At 37.0% G+C, this 23,049-nt stretch overlaps 1 protein-coding gene across 12 annotated transcripts in view; it reads left to right on the top strand.

Annotated features, from left to right (window-relative positions):
* Window positions 1-23,049, top strand: part of DMD (dystrophin) — a 1,120,784-nt gene that overhangs the window by 356,536 nt on the left and 741,199 nt on the right. For all 12 annotated transcript variants that reach the window (XM_071750505.1, XM_071750583.1, XM_071750574.1 and 9 more), the window contains 5 exons: window positions 44-136; window positions 1,035-1,112; window positions 5,678-5,770; window positions 12,579-12,751; window positions 20,652-20,770. In XM_071750505.1, the coding sequence (XP_071606606.1) occupies window positions 44-136; window positions 1,035-1,112; window positions 5,678-5,770; window positions 12,579-12,751; window positions 20,652-20,770 (556 nt within the window). The remainder of the gene's footprint in view (window positions 1-43; window positions 137-1,034; window positions 1,113-5,677; window positions 5,771-12,578; window positions 12,752-20,651; window positions 20,771-23,049) is intronic.

Raw genomic sequence — 23,049 nt, 5'->3', positions numbered from 1 at the left:
TTTTATTGTTGTTTAAACTAACTAATGCATTGTTTCATTTCAGTTTGGAAGACGTTACATTGAAGATCTTTTTCATGATTTTCGAGATGGACGAAGACTTCTGGAGCTCCTGGAATGCCTTACAGGCCAAAAACTTGTATGTGTATATTAAAATATTTACTGTATCTTGAAATCTTGAAGTAGTGATTTTTGTATCTTTGTTACTTAATTTCCACCATTGATGAAGGCCTGTGGAAACAGGCCTTTTTTAAGTAAATGAATATTTTTGACTTCCATTTGAAATTGAGGAAATATTGCGACTGAGAGTCATATTTGAAATGGAACTGTTCTGCTTTGTTGTATGCACTTAATAAAGAAGTATGGCAAAGAAAATCAAGAATGAGGCAGGGTTCATTTAGATTTTAGCTTGTATTCCAAAGTTATTTAACTTTGCTAATAAATGTTGTACCTGAAGTCTGTATATTGGAGTTGCACATGTCTGAAAAGAGGGAAGAGCTTGCTCTCATTAACCTTGGAAATGTAAAGTTACATGTCATAGGTATTTTTAATATATCTTCTCTTGTATTCCTGCTTGGATTTTATGAGCTTGGGATCTTTATTTGAAACTTTCTCATAAAAGTAATTAAGTAGTCTGGGAGCTTAAGGATTAAAATCCAGAGATAATGTATTTGTAAATAAATATTAAACAAAATGATGCTTTCTTCTTTGTTTGTCATAGTCAAGTTCCTAAATTGTATGGAGAAGAAGACTAATCATAATTTTAAAAAAATATCTGCAATGATCTGATTTTATATAAACTTCAATGATTTATTCTCTGACAAATGTCAAGATACAACACTACCTTCTGACAGTGTTTCACAATTGTCTTTATTTCACATTGGGAAGGTTCATATATGCAGTGTATGGTAATAGTCTTGCTGTTGTCATAAACTTATGAAATAGAGACCTATGAGTGTAATATAAGATTTAGGTTACTTATGGTATATTCTATTATCTGAATTTAGGCAGTAAAATTTGTTTTATTTTCTTTGTAGGCAAAAGAAAAGGGCTCCACAAAAGTTCATTCACTGAACAATGTCAACAAAGCATTGCAAGTTTTGCAGAGAAATAATGTAAGTAATCAGCCAGACAGTCAGAACATCCTATAGATAGCATACTTAATCCTTTATAAGTGTTGGATCAAACTGTAGCCTATAGCATACAATTGTTGGAGTTAAGGCAGTTTTATTGATGTGACTTTCATACTTTGCAATTCAGCACCAGGATTTGAAGGAGTTTAAAATCTGCTGCCAGCAAATGTTTGAATGATATAATGGATGGTGTCTGAATAAAGATCAAAATGCACAATTTTATGGTAGTGCATGGTGTTTAAAATGCATTTTAAAAGGTAATCTATAAGAAGTTATCCAAACCTAATTAGAAGGTGCTATCAAAATACCTACTCACAACCTATGATGATTGTGCAGACTGAAAAACTGAGGCTTTCCCTATAAAAAATCTTTTTTGGTAAATTTTCATTGATGTCTGTTCTTTATGGTTCATCCCTTCAAGGAAATGGAAGATCCCCAAACAACTTTCCATTCTACTTTGTTAAGACTGACTTCCCAAGCCATTATCATGAGCATCATTTTTGAGTAAATATTGTTATGCAAGCATACTAGTGGACTCATAACTTTAGCAGACATTTGCAGTGATGAACGAATAATATCGTGGCTCTTCCTCAGGAATAAATTCAAGTAAACTACATTTGCTTAAGTTTAACAATAAGATCCGATGGCACAGTGATAGTGTATTCTGTGCTACATATTGTACTGGATTTTTGACAGCTGCAGTAGGTCACTAAACATGCTTGAGTTCAGCTGCTGAATAAAGTTATTGATTTTTATAAAGCTAAGGTAATGCTTACCTATCTAAAGATTGGTGCATAAATGAAAGTGACTTTATAGAACTGGCATAAAGACCTCCAGCTTGATTTTTATATTTTTGGTATTTCATGTTAGTAAGTAGAAGGCAAAGCTTCTGTTTCTTAAAAATCTTCAATATTTCACATTGTTGGAAAAAATCAGCACACAATTATCTCACAGTATACAAGAAAGTGCTCATTGCATACCTGGAATATGGTTACAGATTTTCATCGTAAATGGTTTTAAAAGTATTTATTCAATGTGTATCAGCTAAATCCATTAATATGCTGTTCATTCAATTTCCAGAACAGAGCAATAGTCCTTTTCAAATGCAGAAAGAAAACAGAGTATTCAAATTGAAGAGTATAGAAGAAAAAAATTTATTTTAGAAAATGAAGTGGTCATCCAGTGGCCATCATCTTAGTATAATGAAAACCTTTTAAGCTAAACAATATAAAAATTAGTATAGTGTGTTTATATATGCTGTATCAAATGAATCTAAAGCCTAAAGATCTGCCTCTGAAACAGCTCCCTCAACCTTCAAAATTTTCCCAAGCGTGATTTCTGTGGGACTTCAGGAATACAAAATCAGTGGTTCTAGATCTATTTAAAGAGTGTGAGTAATTTGAATTTTTCTGCTGGTATGTGCCATCCTTGCTCTGAGGCTCTACAGTCATATTTATTTATTTATTTATTTTTTCCCGTAAGGAAAGTTGATCTTGTTGGTGCAAGAAGGCACCCCTAATATAGTTTCAAGCAAAGATGAGGTAAACTGAGAAGTGTTCCTCTATTTTAGTAAAATAGATGCAGGATTCCATTTCCAAAATGAGATAGAGAATTTGGCCTGTAGAACATGTAGGTGATGGTATAATAAGCTTTGTAATGGGTCAGTTGCTATCTGGACTCCATAAGAAATTTAGCATATAAATTCCAATTTCCACTTGGGAAGTGTTCCAAGGCACAGCTGGTTCCAGTCTCATATGCATTTAGTACAAAAAATTACGAATTCTAAAAGACTTGTTAGAGAGTTTTAGAGTTCTCGACAAAATACCTGCTTTGTATGTAATGTATAAAAATGACCTATACATAGATGCATTGAAATGAAAAAATAACAAAGATGCTGAGTTTGAGAGTGCAAAACCTTCAGTCATTCTACAGGTCTAACTTCAAATATCTTTAGAAGTGCAGTAGAGATATGGAGACTTTGAAGGAATGGGTGCTTTACTATATAAGTATCACTTCTGATGATGAAAAACCGTGTCTATGAAACAGTGAAGATTCAAATTTTAGAGTCATGGATTCCATCCCAAAGTTCAGGTCTTATCTTGTGTTGTCTTGCAGTCACATCTCTGAATTTGGCGTTCTTATTTAAATAGTATAAAAAGTATGGGATAGTGAAGGTTCATATCTCATATGGAGGAAAGAATATTCCAGGATGATAAATGCTAAAGCATTATGAAGTTGCATATATGTAATGTAATAATGAAAAACAACATTACTGGCCTTCTTTGCCTCTGTCTTTACTCCTGCAGGGTTTCCGCATGAGCCCCAGATTCATTTAACCCCAGAAGTAGTCAAGATAAATGAGGAGTTTGATATAGTAGATGAGGATTGGGTTAGGGATCAGCTGAGTAATCTGGACATCCATAAGTCGATGGGTCCAGATGGAATGCATCCAAGGGTGCTGAGGGAGCTGGCGGAGGTCATTGCTAGGCCACTCTCCATCATCTTCAGTAAGTCATGGGTAACAGGAGAGGTGCCTGAGGACTGGAGGATAGCAAATGTCACTCCAGTCTACAAGAAGGGCAAGAAGGAGGACCCGGGTAACTATAGACCGGTCAGCCTCACCTCCATCCCTGGAAAGGTGATGGAACAACTTGTCCTTGTCACTACCTCCAGGCATATCAAGGACATGGGGGTTATCAAGAGCAGTCAGCATGGTTTTATCAAGGGTAAATCATGTTTGACTAACCTCATAGCCTTCTATGAGGAAATTACTAGGTGGATAGATGATGGAAGAGCGGTAGATGTGGTTTATCTTGATTTCAGTAAAGCATTTGACATCGTCTCTCACAGCATCCTTGTAGATAAGTTGATCAAGTATGGGTTTGGTGATCAGGTAGTGAGGTGGATCAGGAACTGGTTGAAAGGAAGGAGTCAGAGAGTTGTAGTCAATGGGGCAGAATCTGGTTGGAGGTGTGTGACTAGTGGAGTCCCTCAGGGGTCGGTACTGGGACCGGTGTTGTTCAATATATTCATCAACGACTTGGATGAGGGTATAGAATGTACCCTCAGCAAGTTTGCTGATGACACTAAGCTGGGAGGAGTGGCTGACACACCAGAAGGCTGTGCTGCCATTCAGAGAGACTTAGACAGGCTGGAGAGTTGGGCAGGGAGAAACATGATGAAATTCAACAAGAGGAAGTGTAGAGTTTTGCATTTGGGGAAGAACAACACGATGTCCCAGTATAGGTTGGGGGCTGACCTGCTGGAGAGCAGTGTAGGTGAAAGAGACCTGGGGGTCCTGGTAGACAAGAAGATGACCATGAGCCAGCAATGTGCCCTTGTGGCCAAGAAGGCCAATGGCATCCTGGGGTGCATTAGAAAGGGTGTGGTTAGTAGGTCAAGAGAGGTTCTCCTCCCCCTCTATTCTGCATTGGTGAGGCCGCACCTGGAGTATTGTGTCCAGTTCTGGGCCCCTCAGTTCAAGAAGGACAGGGAAGTGCTTGAAAGAGTCCAGCGCAGAGCTACTAAGATGATTAAGGGAGTGGAACATCTCCCTTATGAGGAAAGGCTGAGGGAGCTGGGTCTCTTTAGTTTGGAGAAAAGGAGACTGAGGGGTGACCTCATCAATGTTTTCAAATATGTAAGGGGTGAGTGTCAGGGAGATGGAGTTAGGCTTTTCTCTATGGTGACCAGTGATAGGACAAGGGGTAATGGGTGTAAATTGGAGCATAGGAGGTTCAAGTTGAATATCAGAAAAAATTTTTTTACTGTAAGGGTGACGGAGCCCTGGAACAGGCTGCCCAGGGGGGTTGTGGAGTCTCCTTCACTGGAGACATTCAAAACCCGCCTGGACACGTTCCTAGGCGATGTACTCTAGGTGGCCCTGCTCTGGCAGGGGGGGTTGGACTAGATGATCTTTCGAGGTCCCTTCCAACCCCTATGATTCTATGATTCTATAAAGTAACCTGGAAAAGTCTTGCATAGATCATAATCATTGGTTTCTCTGTACTCCAGAAATCATTCTGCCTTACCTTATTTGCTGAAGAGTTTAAATAAGGCAAAAAAGTTCTATTTTAATCTAATGTATAGAATAATATCTTGAGTTTGAAGGTCCTTGCATTGTCTAGATGTGTATTTAGCTTTTAGCAAAGTATGTTTTGTAAGGTACTATGAAGTGCAGTACAGGAGGTTTGCTGTGTCGCCCATCAGTTTTGTGATTTGTAATTGTAGAGGCTTAATATAAATTTTTTTTTACTTATTATTAACTAATACTTCTAATTGTATGCTTTCACAGCTTGCTGTAACTGGAATAATTTGAACTCTAGATTCTTTTTTTTTTACCAACATATTAATTGTTCCATTTATGAAATGAATTTGATCTTTACTAAGTAGCAGAAACCAAATGAGAGGCCAAATGAGGTTCACTGAGTGACAAAAACCTAGTCTATCCCTCCCTCTCCCTCAATACTGAGCTTTAAAACCAAAAGTATGAAAATAAAAAAAAACACCTCATGTTTGCTATAAATCTTACACTTTGTTTTTTATAGGTTGATTTGGTAAATATTGGGAGCTCAGACATTGTGGATGGAAATCATAAGCTGACCCTTGGTTTGATCTGGAATATAATCCTCCACTGGCAGGTGAGTGATGGTGCTGCTTACTTTCCATTAAGCACCTTTATTCTATTGATCCTTTTCCTGTTACTATCCAACCACAATCTACAAAGTAAGTGTTGACATTGCAGTGTCCTGAGTCAGCAAGGTTTATGGCAACCTGTTTATATATAATCTTGTGTATTAAAAAAATTAAGAAAATAAAATAGGTTTTAGAGCATTATCAGCATCTCTTTTGACTCTAATTTCACAGTCAGATATTGCAAGAGAATATATAATACAGCCCTTGTAAAAAAAAATTGATGGATAAAGCCAACATGGATATCTAGCTTTCATAGAAATTTTTTTTTAGTATCTTAGGAAGACTTCCTGTATATTTTCATGAAATTATCACATCTGTTGCTATTCTCTGCTGACCCATCTACCAACAATTTTTTTAGAACACTAAAAAGGTGCTGCTCTCACCTCTTCAACCTGCTTACTGAAGCAGATGTGGCTCATTTAGCTTCCTTTCTCTTCAGAGAGAAAGAGGAAATTATGATACTGATCTCGTAAAAACCAACATGGCAGATGAGGACATTTAGGTGAACGAATTCTGAGACAGCAGTAAGATAAAAATTCAAAATGAGTTAGAATCTAGATACTCTGAGCATGTGTGTTTATATGAATCTGGACTAAGAGTCTGTCCATTTGTGTTGGCTCTGTTCCCCAGCCGATAATCTGTAGCATTAGAAATAAAGATAATGGAAATCAAAACCTACAAAACTTTTTATTAAAAGCTGAACACTCCTATCAAAAACCACATGTGCATCATTCACTGAAAGAGCATTAACTGTGTGCTAACTAACTCTTTTTTCAGCTTTTCCCACCATTCCTCCTGAGGCATACTTGCACACATGCAGAAGACATTCATGCTCTCTGGGGTGTTCTGGTGAGGTTTTTGACAGCAGGTGTGTGCTCTTAGAGCACTGCTTACTTGCATTACATATGTAATTCTTTTCAAGCTTCATCCTGAGCCTGATGATGGCTGAGACAGCAGCTGTGATGTTATCAGTGCCTTCAGCTGAACTACCCACATATGGAAAGTTTAGGGATCATACTCACAAAAACAGTGATTAAAATTGTGACAATTTCTCAATGTACTCTTAATGATTCAGTCCGCATTCAGTCTATACTTTGAGTTCAATGACTCAGTTCTTGTAAAAATGTCAATGTCTCAGTTCTTTCTATTTATAATTTACTGAAAGAAAGTGACCTACTGGACATTTCTTTTTATTCAAAATACTATAAGCAATTTTTTAATTTGGCTAGAATTCAATTTCAGTTCCTTTTCTAAAGAATGGCTAAAGGCTGATTGGCAAGAAAAAGCCATTTTTATATAATAACACTGTTGCATAATAATGAATAATTGTGAAAAAATAATATAAAGACAGATTTGTACTTGGGCTTTTCTTTTTAAAAAAAAAAAAAACAAAAAAACCCTCAGGAGATTTTGGTGTGCTGCCTATTTTCAAAGGAATGGAACAATTTGAAGTGAATTAGTGTATATATTTCAAGTGGTTTAAATGATCTAGAACAGTGTATTGATTGTTCTGCTCTGTTTAAAGTTAGCACTGTCTTAACTATTGACAGCATTTCTGGTGAAACATCTGGTAAGTTTCTTTAAAAAGGGTACACTTTCCTTTTGGTACCACTATACCTGTCGCAGACTGATCTTGGCACTAAGCAACTTGAAGTATGGCAAGGTTAAAGTCTCAGTACTACCAAACTTACCTGCCAGCTGTCCACAGTTAATGCAGGTTACTGAATTTATTTGTAGTCTGTAGGAGGCCTAAAAATCCCCAAATAATAATACACAGACTAGTTGATTGGTGAATCCTACTGGTGCAGTTTGCACTTTATGGTGTAGTCCCACTTTTACAAATCTTTTCATTTTCTCATTCCTGGAATTTTCAGTCCAGAGAAGAATCACCTAGATGAGGTGTATCTATGTATCTGCGTGCATGTAAAAAAAACCCAAACCAAACTCATATATGAGTTATATGAGTTTGTGGACAGTTATTTTCTTGCAGATGAACAGATAAGCAGCTTTCTCCAGTTTCACATCATGCAGCCAGGGCCACATTAGGACAGAACTGTACTTTTATATGTCAAGACCATCTCCTTCAAAATTGTCAGTGTCTGTGTAAAATGTAGAAACAAGGAAAGAAAAAGGAGATGACAGAAGAAATGTGAGTGAAAGGAATAATGAAGCAGTAGCAGTCTGAGTGGGTATCAGCAATCCCACTGAAGACAAGCAGGCAGTACTAGAGGCATTGCAGCAGACAAGACTTAATTCATTCTTGCCACCCTCATTTCTGTTCAATAGAAATCTTGTGGCTTTCTGTACCCTGTAGTGATTGTGTCCCTTCTTATGTAGCCTGTTTTCCAGATTCTTATTACAAGTTTCACTGAAATTGAACCATTATTCTGGGTTGAGTGCCTGCTGCCAAAGCTTTTGGGTACTGAATCTATCAGTTTCTATTTCCTTGAAGCTGCTGCCCTCTTTCTTACAGTTCTGTGATCCTAGCCTCATTGATGCATTAACATTTAAGCAAAACAAAACAATTTTTGAAATGTTATATTTGACAAAGGCTGTTAAAGGTGGAAAAAAAAAATCTGTGTTGAAGCTTGTTATTTTGTTGTGTTGTTTGTTTTTCTTTTAAGACCAAACCTATTTTCATGTAGAGCATGAATCTTTATTGAGAGTCAGCTCAAATCCTGACTTTTTTTTCAGAAAAGAAGCAAAATACTAAGCATACACATAAGGCAAATATTTCTGAGAAAAGTGCATTTCAACAGTCAGTTACACTCATTTGAAGATTATTAAAAGCATCAGGTGTGTTGTGTGTTTTTTAAAGGACTGGAATTCTAATTGGAATTATCATATTATGTTACTTTGAATTATAATGGTGGACATGAAATACTAACAGTTCTGTCAATCAATTTTAAATCAGTGAACAAAGAACACTCTTAATAGGTGTCTTGAACATCTATGGAAATATTTTTAGAGTAGTTCTTTAAAATATGCTTTGAAAGACTTTAGTGGATTCTAGCAATAAAAAAAACCCAAAAACAAACAAAAAACCCCTCCAAAAGTAAGCAGTCAGAATACCTGGAATATAGCAAGTAAAAAATACTAAGTCATTCTGACAGGGAGCTGTAAAGTTCCTATTTGACTGAGAAGAATGAGAACACCTTGCTTTGGCAATACCTTCTTTAGGTTCCCTCCTTCTATCCCAGGGCCCAGCACACTGAATCCAAGTGCTTGCCTTATAAAATGTTGTCTGTGTCTGAGTGTTAGGTTTAGGTGAAATGGAGGTAGTGCAAGCCTGGGTCATGCAGTATTCCCAGTCACCTTACACACACAGAGCTATGCATATAAGGTTCCCAGGATGAGGTCCTACAGTGGGGAAATAAGATCTCTACTGCTGCTGTGGGCCAGGTCTGAGAGCTCTGCTTTTGGCTATTTCTCAGTGTGGTGACAAGAATAGCAGTGCTGCCCTTCTGTTCACAGCTTTCCATTCAGCAGTGTAACATTTCAGTTACCTGTGGTGGTGCCTCTTACCTTTTCCCCCCTCCTGTTTAAAGAAGAATCTTTTCTTATTGCTGTAGTATAGGTCCATCCCCCAAGAAGAACAAGTCATTTTGTTTTCTGGAAGCTGGAGTTTCCTGTGCCTTAAAGCTTTGTTTTCTGACAGGATATACTACATTGGAAAGCAGAAGTAACAAAGAAATAAGTATCAGAGGCCAACTCATCACCTGACAGTAGGAGGAAGAGCTTACAAGATGCTGTGAAATAGCTGTAGTTTTTGGAGCCTGGATACTGAAGGAATTACTGTACCAAAGCTCTCTAGTCTGACTAGAACAAATTTTACAGAATCATTCTGGTTGGAAAAGACTTTTAAGATCATTGAGTCCAACCTAACTCACCAACCATTAACCTAACTTTACCATGTCCAGTGCTTAAACCGTCTTCCAACACGGTTTCAACCACCTCCCTGGACAGCTTACTCCAGAGTGTAATTAGCCTTTCAATGAAGAAGTTTCTTCTCACATCTAATCTAAACCTCCCGTGGTGCAACTTGAGTTCATTTCCTCTTGTCCTTTTTCTTGTTACCTGGGAGAAGAGACTGACCCACACCTCACTACAAGCTCCTTTCAGGTAGATGCATAAGGAGATAAGGTGTCCCCTCAGCCTCCTTTTCTCCAGACTAAACAACCCCAATTGTCTCAGCAGCTCCTCATGTGATTTGTGCTATAGACCCTTGGACACACTCCAGAACCAAAATGTCCTTCTTGTGGTGAGAAGCCCAAGACCTAACACAGTATTCAAGGTTCAGCCTCACCAGTACCACGCACAGGGGTACCATCACCTTCCTAGTCCTCCTGGCTACAATGTTTCTTATGCATTCCTACATTATGATACAATGCTCCTGACCTTCTTGTCTACCTGGGCACACTGCTGTCTCATGTTAAGCCAGCTGCCCATTAACAACCTCAGATTCTTTTCCTCTGGGAAGCTTTCCAGCCACTCTTCCCCAAGCCTGTAGCATGGGCTGCATGGGCTGGTTCTCATCAAAGTTCAGGACTTGACACTTGGCCTTCCTGAATACTGTTGGCATTGGCACATTGATCTAGCCAGTTCAGGTCCTCCAGTAGAGCGTTCCTACCCTCCAAATTTAGTATCATCTGCAAAATCACTGAGGTTGCACTTGATAGCCTCATCTGATCATTGATAAACCAATAAAAGAGAACTGTCCCTTACACTGGGCCCTGGGGAACTCTATTTGTGATTGGCCACCAACTGGATTTAACTCTTTACCACAACTCTTTGGGTTCACTCATCCATCCAGCTGAATTTTATCCAGCAAATTGTACACCAGTCTAGGTGATATATACAGTCAGTTTCTCCAGGAGAATGCTGTTGTAAGTTTCTATGCACTACTCTTTCTGGAGAGTACACTGTAAGTGAGAAGAATTCAAAAACTTTCTTCTGACCTAAATATCATACAATATCACAGTGAAGAATGTCTTCCTAATTTCTAGCCTCAATCTGCTCTTCCAGTTTGAAGACATTGCCCCTTGTCCTCTAGCTACAGGACCTTGTAAAAAGTCATATAATAAAATCATGGAATCATAGAACAGTTTTAGTTGGAAGGCACCTCAAAGATCACATTGTTCCAACCCCCCTGCTTGATCAGGGACACCTCCCACTCAACTGGGTTGCTCAAAGCCCCATCCAACCTGGCCTTGAAAACTTTGAGGGATGAAGCATCCCATGCCTTCCTGGCCAACTTGTTCTAGCATCTCACCACCTTTACACTAAAGAATTTTTTCCCAATGTCTTATCTAAACCTATCCTCTACCAGTTTGAAACCATTACCTCTTGTCCCATCTCTGTATGCCTCTGTAAAATCCCCCCCTAGCTTTCCTGTAGGTCTTGTTCAGGTACTGGAAGGCTGTTGTAAGGTTTCCCAGGAGCCTCCTCTTTCCCAACAACCCCAAATCTCTCAGCCTGTTTTCATAGGAGAGGTGCTCCAGCCCTCAGATCATATTTGTGGCCCTCCTTTGGACTCAGTCCAAAAATTCCATGTCCTTCCTGTGTTAGGGCTCCAGAAGTGGACATGGTACTCCAGGTTGGGTCTCATAAGAGTGGAGTAGAGGGGGAGAGTCACTCCCCTTGATCTGCTTGTCAGACTTCTTTTTGTTGTTGCTTGTTATTTTTTGGGATTACAGCTTCTGCATATTATTTAATGTTTTTTACAATTTCAAAGTGGTCCATACTTTACCATGAAGTATCTTCTGTAGTGAATTTTGTTCTTCAACTGATACCGGCTGCAGAGCAATTAGAATGGAGAATTATAATGAAATTATATCCTCCGCTGGCAAATAACCAACAATAAGCAACTTTGGAGTTAAATTATATCTTAAGAAGTACTTTAAATGAGCTACTGTTCTTGATAAGCTATACGAAAAAAGGAATGATTTAAAGGGATTACTTTACAGAAAAATAAATAACAATCATCTTAATAGAAATTTTGGGTGCTCTTTCACTTATAAAAAAGTTGCAAAGAAATATATCATTGACTACATTATGTCAAATTCCAGGCTAATATTTTAGAATCCCTCAGAATTAAAGGCTGTTTGTAAAATAATAACTATAGGCCTGTAATCTTTCCCTAATATAATAAAATAATATTAGCTATTGTTTACAAAACATTAAAAAGAAACATATACAATAATCCTTTAATGCATGCAATGAAATTCTCTTTTCATCCAAATGCATGTATACAAATATAGTTTGCAGATTTAAGTCAAAAACATTATCTGCTATGAACTGAGCACATTTATTTTTCCCTAGTATTTATTTCAACTCCGTCAATGGGAGGAGAATACTATTCATGGTTTTATCATCTTTTACCACAGGGTATCACATTAACTAAGAATAAATTTTCAGAACAAAGAAAAGCACAAGGAGAAATAGTTAGTTTGAACAAGGTCTGTTCCCATAAGACGTAAAAATAAATGTGCCATATCCGTTCATGCATGGAACACTTCACATGGCACATGGATGAATATACAGAATGTATCAGAAATGGTGACCAACAAGTCAGTAGCTGTTGCCTTTAGGCATTCAGTTAAACTGCTCTCATTATACTGTGACATCAAGTATGTTCTGTAATTACTTTAAGGTTTAAATCTAGCCTACTGGAGTTTCTTAAGGTTAAAAAAAAAAAAAAGGTCATCTTTAATGAATAAGTTCAATCACTGATGAAATTCTTTCTCATTGCAGGTCAAAGATGTAATGAAAAACATCATGGCTGGACTGCAGCAGACAAATAGTGAAAAGATTCTGCTGAGCTGGGTCCGCCAATCAACTCGTAATTACCCACAGGTCAATGTTATCAATTTCACCAGTAGTTGGTCTGATGGATTGGCTTTCAATGCGCTCCTTCACAGTCACAGGTAGGAAAAATAACTTCTCATTTTTTCAGTGCACTTGTAGTAGATGGCTGTAACAGGGATTGGGGACGGTGCATCTATGACATGGGGATTTTAGCTGCTTCCTGTGTGAGTTTTTCAGCATCCTTTTAAATGATTGCCTGATCACTTTGAGCTGGCTGCTTCATTTGGTGTCGCACTAAATACTCGTGTGGAGAGAAAGGGTCTGATCTTTTCACAGAGCAAATGAACATGCTCAGTTCAGATCCTTTTCTGGAATTTCAGTGAATATACCAAGGAGACAGTCTCATGAAGTACAGGCTTGGTAATGTTTTAGAAAAGAAAGACATAGATCCAAAAATAAGCCTTTGAGGTTGTCCCAAAGAGAGAAGGAAATATTTCTTTGGGGACCTAAAGGAAAAGAATGTAGTGTCTGTTGAAAGCCTATGATGGTTGTTGGTTTGAAAGTATGGATTCACCTTGAAAGAACACAAGCTGGAGAAGGTAGCCTTTTTCAAAAATTTTCATGTTGTTCCCCCAGCTGATTTGAGTTTTCAGCTCTCAGAAGTTGTCTTGTTCTGGTCTGTGCTGTATACAACTCCATCTTTAGTGTTTCAGAGTGTTTCAGAGTGCTTCTGTGTCTTTGGCTTAAGGGAGATGTGCAAGCCAATCTTTTTTGAAGTTCTGGGTCTTTCCACTGCTGGTTTTAAAGCAGTAGTTATTTTTTCCATTGTGAACCATTATTTTTTTTATGCTACATATACCTGAGATCCTCGAGTAGACCTGACTGGGGCCTAAGAACTTTCTATCACAAGTAGTCTTTGCTTGTAATTTTAGTAATGAGGCATTGTCTTAAGGGAGAATGTATTATCCTCGCAAAGGTCTTTGTTTAAATCTTCCCACCTGTGTTCAGTATTTATATTATAACGCTGACTCCCACCATCCTGTTGTTATTCTGCTGTTAATGAGCTCACACCTTTATGTTTGTGCAAGTGTTTATGCAGGTGTTACAAGAACAGTGTTTGGGGTACTAAATAGGAAAATCACTAAAATATAGTGCTTTGTCACTAGCTCTTGGTAACTACTTTACTCATGGGTAATTCATCAAAATGTGTTGGTTTGGTTTTGGGTTTTTAGTTTGTTTTTTTTCCCTAAACTCACTCTTTTTGTTGTTTCATAACAGTTCATAACAGTATATATATATATATGTATATATATATATATATATATTAGGATATTTTTCTGTCTGCATCACCTACCTTCATGGAAGTTGTTTTACCTATAGTTTTTTTGGGCATAAATACCTTTTTGTCTTCCTAAAATACTGTATAAACACAGCCTTATTTAGTAGGAAAGTTCTGGTTTTTAATTCAAACACCAGGTTATATAAATCACACAGGAATCTGATATAAAAGAACTCAGTGATTCCTACTAGTCTCCTGGTGATACCATACACTATTTCTAGACTGTCTTATACCAAAAAACCCCCAAAACAATAAAGCAAAAATCCCTCCAAAGGTGAAGGAATTATGCTAAATAATCTTTTTTTGTATTTAGGTTTTTTTGAAAGAGTGAGGTTTCCTGGTAGCATTAAAGTAACTTTTTTTTGACGTGTCGGAATCAGTCTCTCAAAACAGGCAAACATCAACTTTTATTTTCTAGAATCAGTCCTCTGCAATTTGCTTTTAAAAGTAGTGTTTCTTGATACTTGTATGGTACAATGTTAACAGTGTTTTTTGGCATAAAGTAGTAAGCTATTAAGATCAGCTACGACATGCTGTGATTAGTTGTATTGTGTATCTGAAGCACACTGGTACTTTTACAATTATATTTTTCTCAAGCCTTTTCTTTTGTAGCTGCATCAAAACTACACTCTACTTTATGTAATACCCCATCTGAACTATTGGCTAAGCACTCAGATTTTGAAGTTGTAACTTACTAGACATAGATCTAATAAAAATTCTGCTTTTAGAAAACATTACATGACATAGAAACATTTTACTGTGATTTCAGGGAAATTAAATGAACTTTTTTTGTGAACTTAGCATTTTGCAGCCCATGGCAGATAATGGCAAATAATTTTGAGGGAAATACATCTAAACTTTTCAAGTATATAAATAGCAGTATACTCTATGTTATGTTTGAATTTCCACAACAATACATTTTCCCAAGTTCAATGAGTCCAACTCAGAAATTCCTTACACTCCAGACACATGGAAGGCTTAACTGCTGTTATCAAGGAGAGGATTCTAGTTTTACATGTATCACTAAAAAGATCTAGTATGGTTCCTCTTACTTTTGATGGTTGGTAATGATGAAAGAAATGCATGTGTTCAATCCATAATGTTTTCAATGACTTTTTTTTTTTCTTTTTTTTTCTTTTTTTTTTTTTTAATGGGTGGCTTTTTTTTTAAGTGGGGAAAAAAAAAAAAGTAGTTCAGACAGTAGTGTGGAATTTGTATCTGAACAGATATTCTCAGTTCTTCCTTGAAGGGACAAAAGAAAGTAGGAGACTAACATGAAGTGCTAAATACAGAGACATAATATGCTATAAAACCAGTGTTCTCAGTGGGAAGCTTTATCTCTCATAATTCTTTAACCCACCATTTCCTTGCCTACAAGTGACTGTTTAGTTGCAAGTCTTAAGTCTTTTCTGTTATTTTACCAAGAGGTTACTCTGAGTAGGTATTTCCATCTGTATAATTGCCATCTCTCTCTGGATACTTAGGTTCTTTAGCAATTACTTTTAATACCAACTGTGAGGAACAGTGGAGCAGAGGTCACTTGGCAAAGCTAGAAGCATATCAGTGAGTACAGGGTGTGAATTTTCAGAACACCAATTTAAGATAAGATTTCTTGAAGTGTATGTTTGGCACTGAGCTGAATAAACAAGGCAGCAGCTGTAGAGTGGCACCATCACCATAGGAATATATGGAAACTAAAATATTTTGCTAAGGAAGACAAATCAGTCCTCCTGCAATTCATTTATGGTTCCAAATCGCACAGAGCTTTCCCTGTTTACTTCTTAAAATCTTTTTCCTCCAGATGGGTATCAGAGAGAGCTTTCCTCTCACTTTATTGAGGCTTTTTTTTCCCCCCTTCCCCTTTAACTGGGATTTAGAAGTGGGAAAAAGTGGCAATCCTTAGCTTCTTCCTTGATTCTTTAAAGTGATTGAACTTAGGCCAAGTGGCTGATTTGGGAATGAGCACTTCACTGCAGCTGTTTCTGCTTTAGGATGGCAAGGGGTGGGGAAAAGGCAAATGGTATTAAAAAGAGCCCTGGATAGAAGCATACGTTTGTCTTCAGTAAGTTAAAAGAAAAGTAGAAGTAAAAGCAATGGCATAAAGAGATGTGAAAATATGATTATTGTAATAAGTTACATGCTAGTTACTGGCTCCTGATTTCTTTTAATTGTGAGGACATTCCGCAGCCACTGATGGAATTGTGAATTAAATTTGTAAGTTGCTCTTTTGTTAGATTATTTTATCACAGCCAAATTTTTATAGCATTATAGCCTTAGTTAGGTGTTAATACAGCTTAAGGGAATGACATGGCGTTTCTTTGTGGTGTTCATAATTACCTTTCTGTTATTATTTTTTGCCAAAATTTACATAAATTATAAAAGTTGCTGTCTAATAGTCTTTTTGTAAATTACAAATGAGTAACTTCAGATATGCTGAAGCAATGAAAACAATTTATCCCATGATGTTAACGTATCTTTACAATACTTAGCTTTCTTCAAAAATGTCTCTTGGGAGTTTATGCCTTTGTTCTCTTACTTTTCTTGAATCTATAGATTGCAAAATTTTTTACTTCTTCAAGCTTCACTGGTATTTGCATTTTACACTAATTAGCTTCAGGTTCATATAGAAAAAACCCAAAACATTGGGTTTATATGATTTTTCTTGCAAATATATCTCTAGAAGGTTTATTGTTGGGTTTGGGTTGGGTTTTTTTTTTGGTGGGGTTTCTTGGTTTTTTGTCTTTTTGTGTGTTTGTAGTTTTTTCATTTTTTGGGGGGCTGTTTTTTGTTGTCTTTGGGGGTGTTTTTTATTTTGTCTTTTGTTTTGGAGTGTTTTGTTTTTTGGTGGTTTTGGTTTTCTTGTTTTGTTTGTTTTTTTGTTTTCTGGGGGTTTTTTTGTGGTTTTTTTTATTCTTTGTGGTTTTGCTGGTTTTTTGGTTCTTGGGGTTTTGTTTTGGGGGGGTTGTTTGTTTCTTTTGTGGGTTTCTTGTTTGGTTTTTGTGTTGGTTTTTTCTTTTTTTCCCGCTTCTTATAGGAAAGAACTACGGATACAAAAATTACCTTGTGTTTGATATGAATTTGATTTTATGATACAAAGCTTCTTCATCGAAGCCTTTAATCCTTTCAATTTTGGCTCTCCATGATCTTGTCATAAACTAACACAATATAAGTGCTCTTGTAGCTGATCAATGAGTGGCTAGATGGAGTTCAACATGTTCTGATTAATTTGAACTTGTTTGAACATGCATATACCTGAACGTATTCGGAAAATGGTGTGAAGAGTGGCAGTTGTATCTCCTTTTCTTTACTCCCTGTTAGGCATGAACCAAGCTACAGAATTGAGAACAAATTTCCTCTCCTTTGTACAAAGAGAGAGAGCAAACAAAGGCCAGGATTCAGTATTCCATTTAATTTCTTTTCTCTACTATTTCATACCTGCCTACCCCTCTATTTAAAATTCCTTAGAAAGCGAATAATGTTATTTGAAATTCTGTTTCGCTCTTGGTTTTGGGATTTTTAAAAGCTATTTGCCATACCCCATAATTCTTAATCTTCTTGCTATAATAACTTCTGCAATTGTACTTGGTGGTATTGCTGCATAAATATACCCAGTGAAACATCTAGATACATCACACTGAGAAGCTAATGCTTCAAGATGACATTAAGACACTCATATTCTAATGATGGTTCTACTGAAATACAAATTCAATAAATTTTTCCCGGCCAAACTCTCCAGCCTGAGAGTGCCACGATAAGTATATTATCCCTTGTTCTCTGACTTACCAGTAGTAATTTCCATTATCTTGAATTTTCTCTTTTTAAAACAGATGATTTTACATAAACTTTGGATTTGCCAAATGAATATACATTTACTCATTTTTCACCTGTACTTAACCCACTTTTCTCTCACACAGTCAACTATACAGCTTCCCCTTGCTTTTTTTAAATTTTGATTCTTTGTTTCTTTGGTTTTTTTCATGGGACCTTGCAACTCACTATTGCAAATCTATTAGAACACAGGGATCCCCCTTTCTACTGCCTCGTTCCGGCCACCCCTCCCAACCGCTGCTTTCTTTAGTTCTTCCAACTCAGATTTGAAGGAATGGTGAATCCTTTTTTTTTGTTTTGGGTTTTTTTTTCCCTATCCCTACATTTTTTAAGACTTGGTTTCTATCAGATGGCAGAACTCATTGCAAACTTTTATCCTGAATTCAGGCTAATCAGCAGTTTTTCTATTATTTGGCTTCTTTTTCACAGAAATCAGTGCTAGGGGTGGGAAGGGACCTTGAGAGATCATCCAGTCCAACCCCCTGCCAGAGCAGGGCCACCTAGTGTAGGTCACAAAGGAAAATATCCAGGTGGGTTTGGAATGTCTCCAGGGAAGGAGACTCCACAACCTGCCTGGGCAGCCTGTGCCAGTGCTCTGTCACTCTCAAAGTAAAAAAACTTTTCCTTGTGTTTATATGGAACCCCCTATTCTCAAGTTTATATCCATTGCTTCTTGTCCTGTCATTGCATAATTGAGGAGAGCCTGGCACAATTCTCCTGGCTCTCTCCCTTTACCAATTTATAAACATTGATGAGGTCACACCTCATTCTCCTCCAAGCTGAACAGACACAGCTCCCTCAGCCTTTCCTCATAATGTTCCACTCCCTTAATCAACTTGGATACTCTGTGCTGGACTCCTTCAATCAGTTCCCTATCCTTCTAGAACTGAGGGGCCCAGAACTGGACACAGTATTGCAGATGGGGCTTCACCAGGGCAGAGCAGAGGGGGAGGAGACCCTCTCTCAACCTGCTAGCCACCCCCCTTCTAATGCACCCCAGGATGCCATTGGCCTTCATGGCCACAAGGGCACATTGCTGGTTCATGGTCATCCTTTCATCCACCAGCACCCCCAGACCACTTCCCCCTTCACTACTCTCCAACAGCTCAGTCCTGTACTGGTTCTTGGGGTTGTTCCTACACAGATGTAAGACTCTATACTTGCCTTTGTTGTAATTCCATAAATTTCTCCCTGCCCAACTCTCCAGCCTGTCTAGGTCCCTCTGAATGGCAGCACAGCCTTCTGGGGTGTCAGCCACTCTTCCCACTTTTGTCCCATCAGCAATCTTGCCAAGAAGACACTCTGTCCCCTCATCAAGGTCATTGATAAAGATGTTGAACAGGACTGGACCCAGCACTGATCCCTGGGGGACTCCACTAGTCATAGATATCCAGCTGGACTCTGCACCTTTGATTGCCACTCTTTGGGCTCTATTGTGTAGCCAGTTCTCAATCTCTTACTTTTCCTCTCCATTCCCTGTCTTGTCCCTAAGCAAATTTACTATTTTGAAGTTGTTCTGCATGTGTCAAAGAAAAACTTTTATTTTTAGTTACTGTTTAAGAATGGGGGTTGGAACTAGATGACCTTTTAAGGTCCCTTCCAACCCAAACTGTTCTATGCCTTTATGAAAATCTGCATAGAAAAGCAGCAAAATAGTTTAGATTAATTTAATTGTTACTGTGTAAATCACTGCCCTCTCAAAAAAAAGATGGACAGCAAAAGTGCCTAACTGGAAAATTGCTATTATATAAATGGCATTTTTTTTTCCTTTGCTCTCTTGAAGTTCAAAGTGAGCTTTTAAAAATAATAAAAAAGTAAATCTGTAATAATTAATTGCAACATTTTAATCTGTGTAAATAACATACTTGATTTATCAGTATGTATAATTACATATTTAAATGTTTTCTGATTTAGAACACTGTATCAAAGTCACAAATAGTGTAGTTGGTTTTATCACCTTATATGTGCATTAATTACACAATGCTTGTTATTAGGCACTCTGGAAAGAGTTTAATCAACTTCTGATCTCTTAATGGATAGCTCTTGGAGGAAATGCCAAAGATCACGGTTTATTAAACATTATTTATATTGCAAATAGTGCTCAGTGTATCTGAGCAATAATTCACTTCTGGTCATCTGTCTTTTCCTCCAAGAGCAATTAAATTGTTTTTTAGGGCTTTTGCTCCTATCAACTAAAACCTGTGATTGGACTATGGTTATATTAAAGTGTGTATTTTTCTAAAGGTTTTGGTAGGGAAAGTGGCACGTGCAGCTGTGCTGTGGACATTCCCAGGTCATGAAGTTTTGAACCTGTTGACCAATTTCAATCAGCTTTGACAGTGAGCTTGTAATCTCAGAAGCAATTGCATTTTTAGAAAGAGTAAGTGAACTGAAGTGAAAACCTGGTGGCTGGAAGGGAGGAGGAAGGCTGCCAAATTACCTCAGCAATTACCTGCCCTGCTTGGCCTTCATGAGCCAGACCCAGTGTGCACAGCCACAGCACGTGATCCTTCTCTCCCAAGCACACTTTAGGGCAGGAGCAGGGAAGCAAGGCCACTGGGGACATTTTGGTCAGTGACAGGAGCAGAGTGACTCTGGCAGTTAGGGGGACTGAAGTTAGAGGCTTCTGGGACTTAATGGAAGATGAGGAATGGGGCTCATGAGATGGTGATGAACGTGGATGGGTACTGCTTAGAAATAAGCTTTATTAGTTCAATAGCTGGTTGAAAAAGTTCTTTGCAGAAAATAATAGTAGCTGATTGATAGAGAAAGACATAAGAAATTAATGTGAAAAAAGCCCCCAAAGCAACCAACCAAACAAAATCTTACTGTTCCTCTTACTTTCACTTTAGACCAGACCTATTTGATTGGAATGCTGTTGCTTCTCTGCAGTCACCTGTGCAACGATTAGACCATGCCTTCAACATAGCCAGGCAACACCTGGGCATCGAGAAACTCCTTGATCCTGAAGGTTAGTAGAAATTGTTTTTTTCTCAAAGTGGAAAATAAAGTTTTCTGTGAGTTTCATTGTAAGATAATTTGAATTCTCGGCACAGGAATTTTGACCTTTCGCAAGATAAATTATAAACTGAAGCAAAATCCTTTGTTTGTTTATGTTTTCATGTTAATTTGTGCTCTCCTGGAATAGCATTTAACTGCCTATATGTAGGTACTCTAAAGCAATTTTTTTTTTTTTATTCCAGCTTTGGGGACAGAGTTTTAATGTGTGTGGACTGAATTAATGTTACCTCAATTAATGGCTGATTTGTATTTCAAATATTTACAGTATCTGCAGCTTTTGAATTTTGTATAATCTTTGAGTCCAAATTACCTTTTAATATATGTCAAAAATATATTTTCAAACTGTAGATTTCACATCTTTAAAATATAATATACATCTTCTATATATTGAATGATCAGGATGACATAGATCGTATCACTATCATTTAGTTTTATAAGTAATAGACTTGTCAACTTCACCTTAAATTTATTTTTCACACTTTGTTATGCAGTCATGTTTTAAAGGTTTCTCCTTTTTACATGTTCCTTTTAATTGTCTTAATTTCTGTATGTTCTTTGTCTACTTCATGCGTTTTTGAGCTCCCAAGTAATTTTCCCTTAGAGAACATTTTTAAAACATTCTTTACTACAAGGACATGTTTAACAGCTGTTTTATTTCCTTTTCATGGATGCTTTTGTCTAAATATGCATGGTCTTTTTGCACATAATGATCCATATGCTATATTTTCATGCATCTTCCATTAAGCCACTAATAAATACAGTTTTCCATATGTTTGTGCTTTTCTCAGTGGCAGTGAGTTTCTGGTGGGAAGAACCAGAATTTTAAAAAATGTAAAAATGAGCCTAAAACATAGTGTTGGGTCTCTTAATGCTTAAATATAGTAGGGCATGTCTCAACATTGAACTAATAACCATATATCCCGTATATTTACCTGGGGGAAATATTGGAAAGAACAGCTTATACTGTAATGGAGCATAATAAATCTCTCTGCTCTGTAGCGTTAATGCTTTGTAGAGTGAAAAATAGTTAGAGATGGTTTAATTTAAGAGGGGGATATTTTGCTCTGAATAGAATTAAATGAGGAGCATCTCAAGTGGTGCTCATGATTGGAGTAGCAAGTAGAATTTGAGAGTGAAATGATACAGGGACTTGACACATCATAGGTGAAAGAAAGCTTTGTGGCTGCCTCCTGAGTAGCTGCCTTGTGTGCCATAAATTAGTACTCTGTGTTCCAGTGACGTTTGGGCTATTTGAAGGAGAACTTTGTGAAGAAATGCATAGTAGAACCAGTACAACATTGCTTGCTGGTACACTTTTTTCTCTAGAATGGAGTTTGTGTGAACCATCGGAGGCTTGCTATGTGCTGAAACATGACATCCAGCTTGTAAGCTCTGAATGAGAATGAATTTGAAAACTGGGTTTCACAAATTATTATAGTCACAGTCTTTGCTAAAGTTGTCTGAACTTTCTTCTTAAAGTATGTTAGTGAATAACTTATTTTCTGTATGCAAAAATCACTTTTGATTAGACATTTTATTCTGGTTTTGGCAAAGATACTTGAGGTTGTTTTGCCAACAACTGAAAAACTCCAAAATATTGGTGGTTTTCCAAATGTTTGCTGTAATTATTTGCTATTCAGTGTTGTAAATCATAGTTCTTAACACCTATTTGTTTTCCTCTACAAACAAAAAACTGAAAAGTTTTCCAAACAAGAAGTAAATTTGTATACATCAAAAAATGTATAAATTTGTGAAACTATAATTAGTTGTGAAACTAGTTGACAATAAATCTGTTTTTATAAGTAATACACTTTATTTTAATAATAAATCTGCTCCTAGACTGAAAAGTAGAGCTACTTTTAAAGTTACATTTTTAAAAAGTGAGTAATCTTGTTTGAAGGCTCCAGCATATTAATCTATTTTTAATTTTTATACTTATCATCTCTCCTAATTAGATTTTCAAATACCTCTTAACAGAGTATTTTCTAACAAACTGCTCTCTGTTAATTGTAAAGTGCTACAGTGTTAAAAAAAGAGTATGCATTCAGTGATGAAACATTGTTTTAATGTAACTTAGTATTTTTCTAAACAGCTTGAGTAATTTCTGAATAATTTTAAAATTTCTTAAATATTTACTATCTTTGAAAATATTTTGTAGATGAGAAGCCCCTATTACTCTTCTGCAACTGTTTATGGTAGTCAAAAGAGAAAGGGTTTGGGTTTTTTTTG

This window comes from Heliangelus exortis, chromosome 1 (assembly GCF_036169615.1).
Source record: "Heliangelus exortis chromosome 1, bHelExo1.hap1, whole genome shotgun sequence".
Classification (NCBI taxonomy): domain Eukaryota; kingdom Metazoa; phylum Chordata; class Aves; order Apodiformes; family Trochilidae; genus Heliangelus; species Heliangelus exortis.
This window is presented reverse-complemented; position numbering and strand designations above follow the sequence as displayed.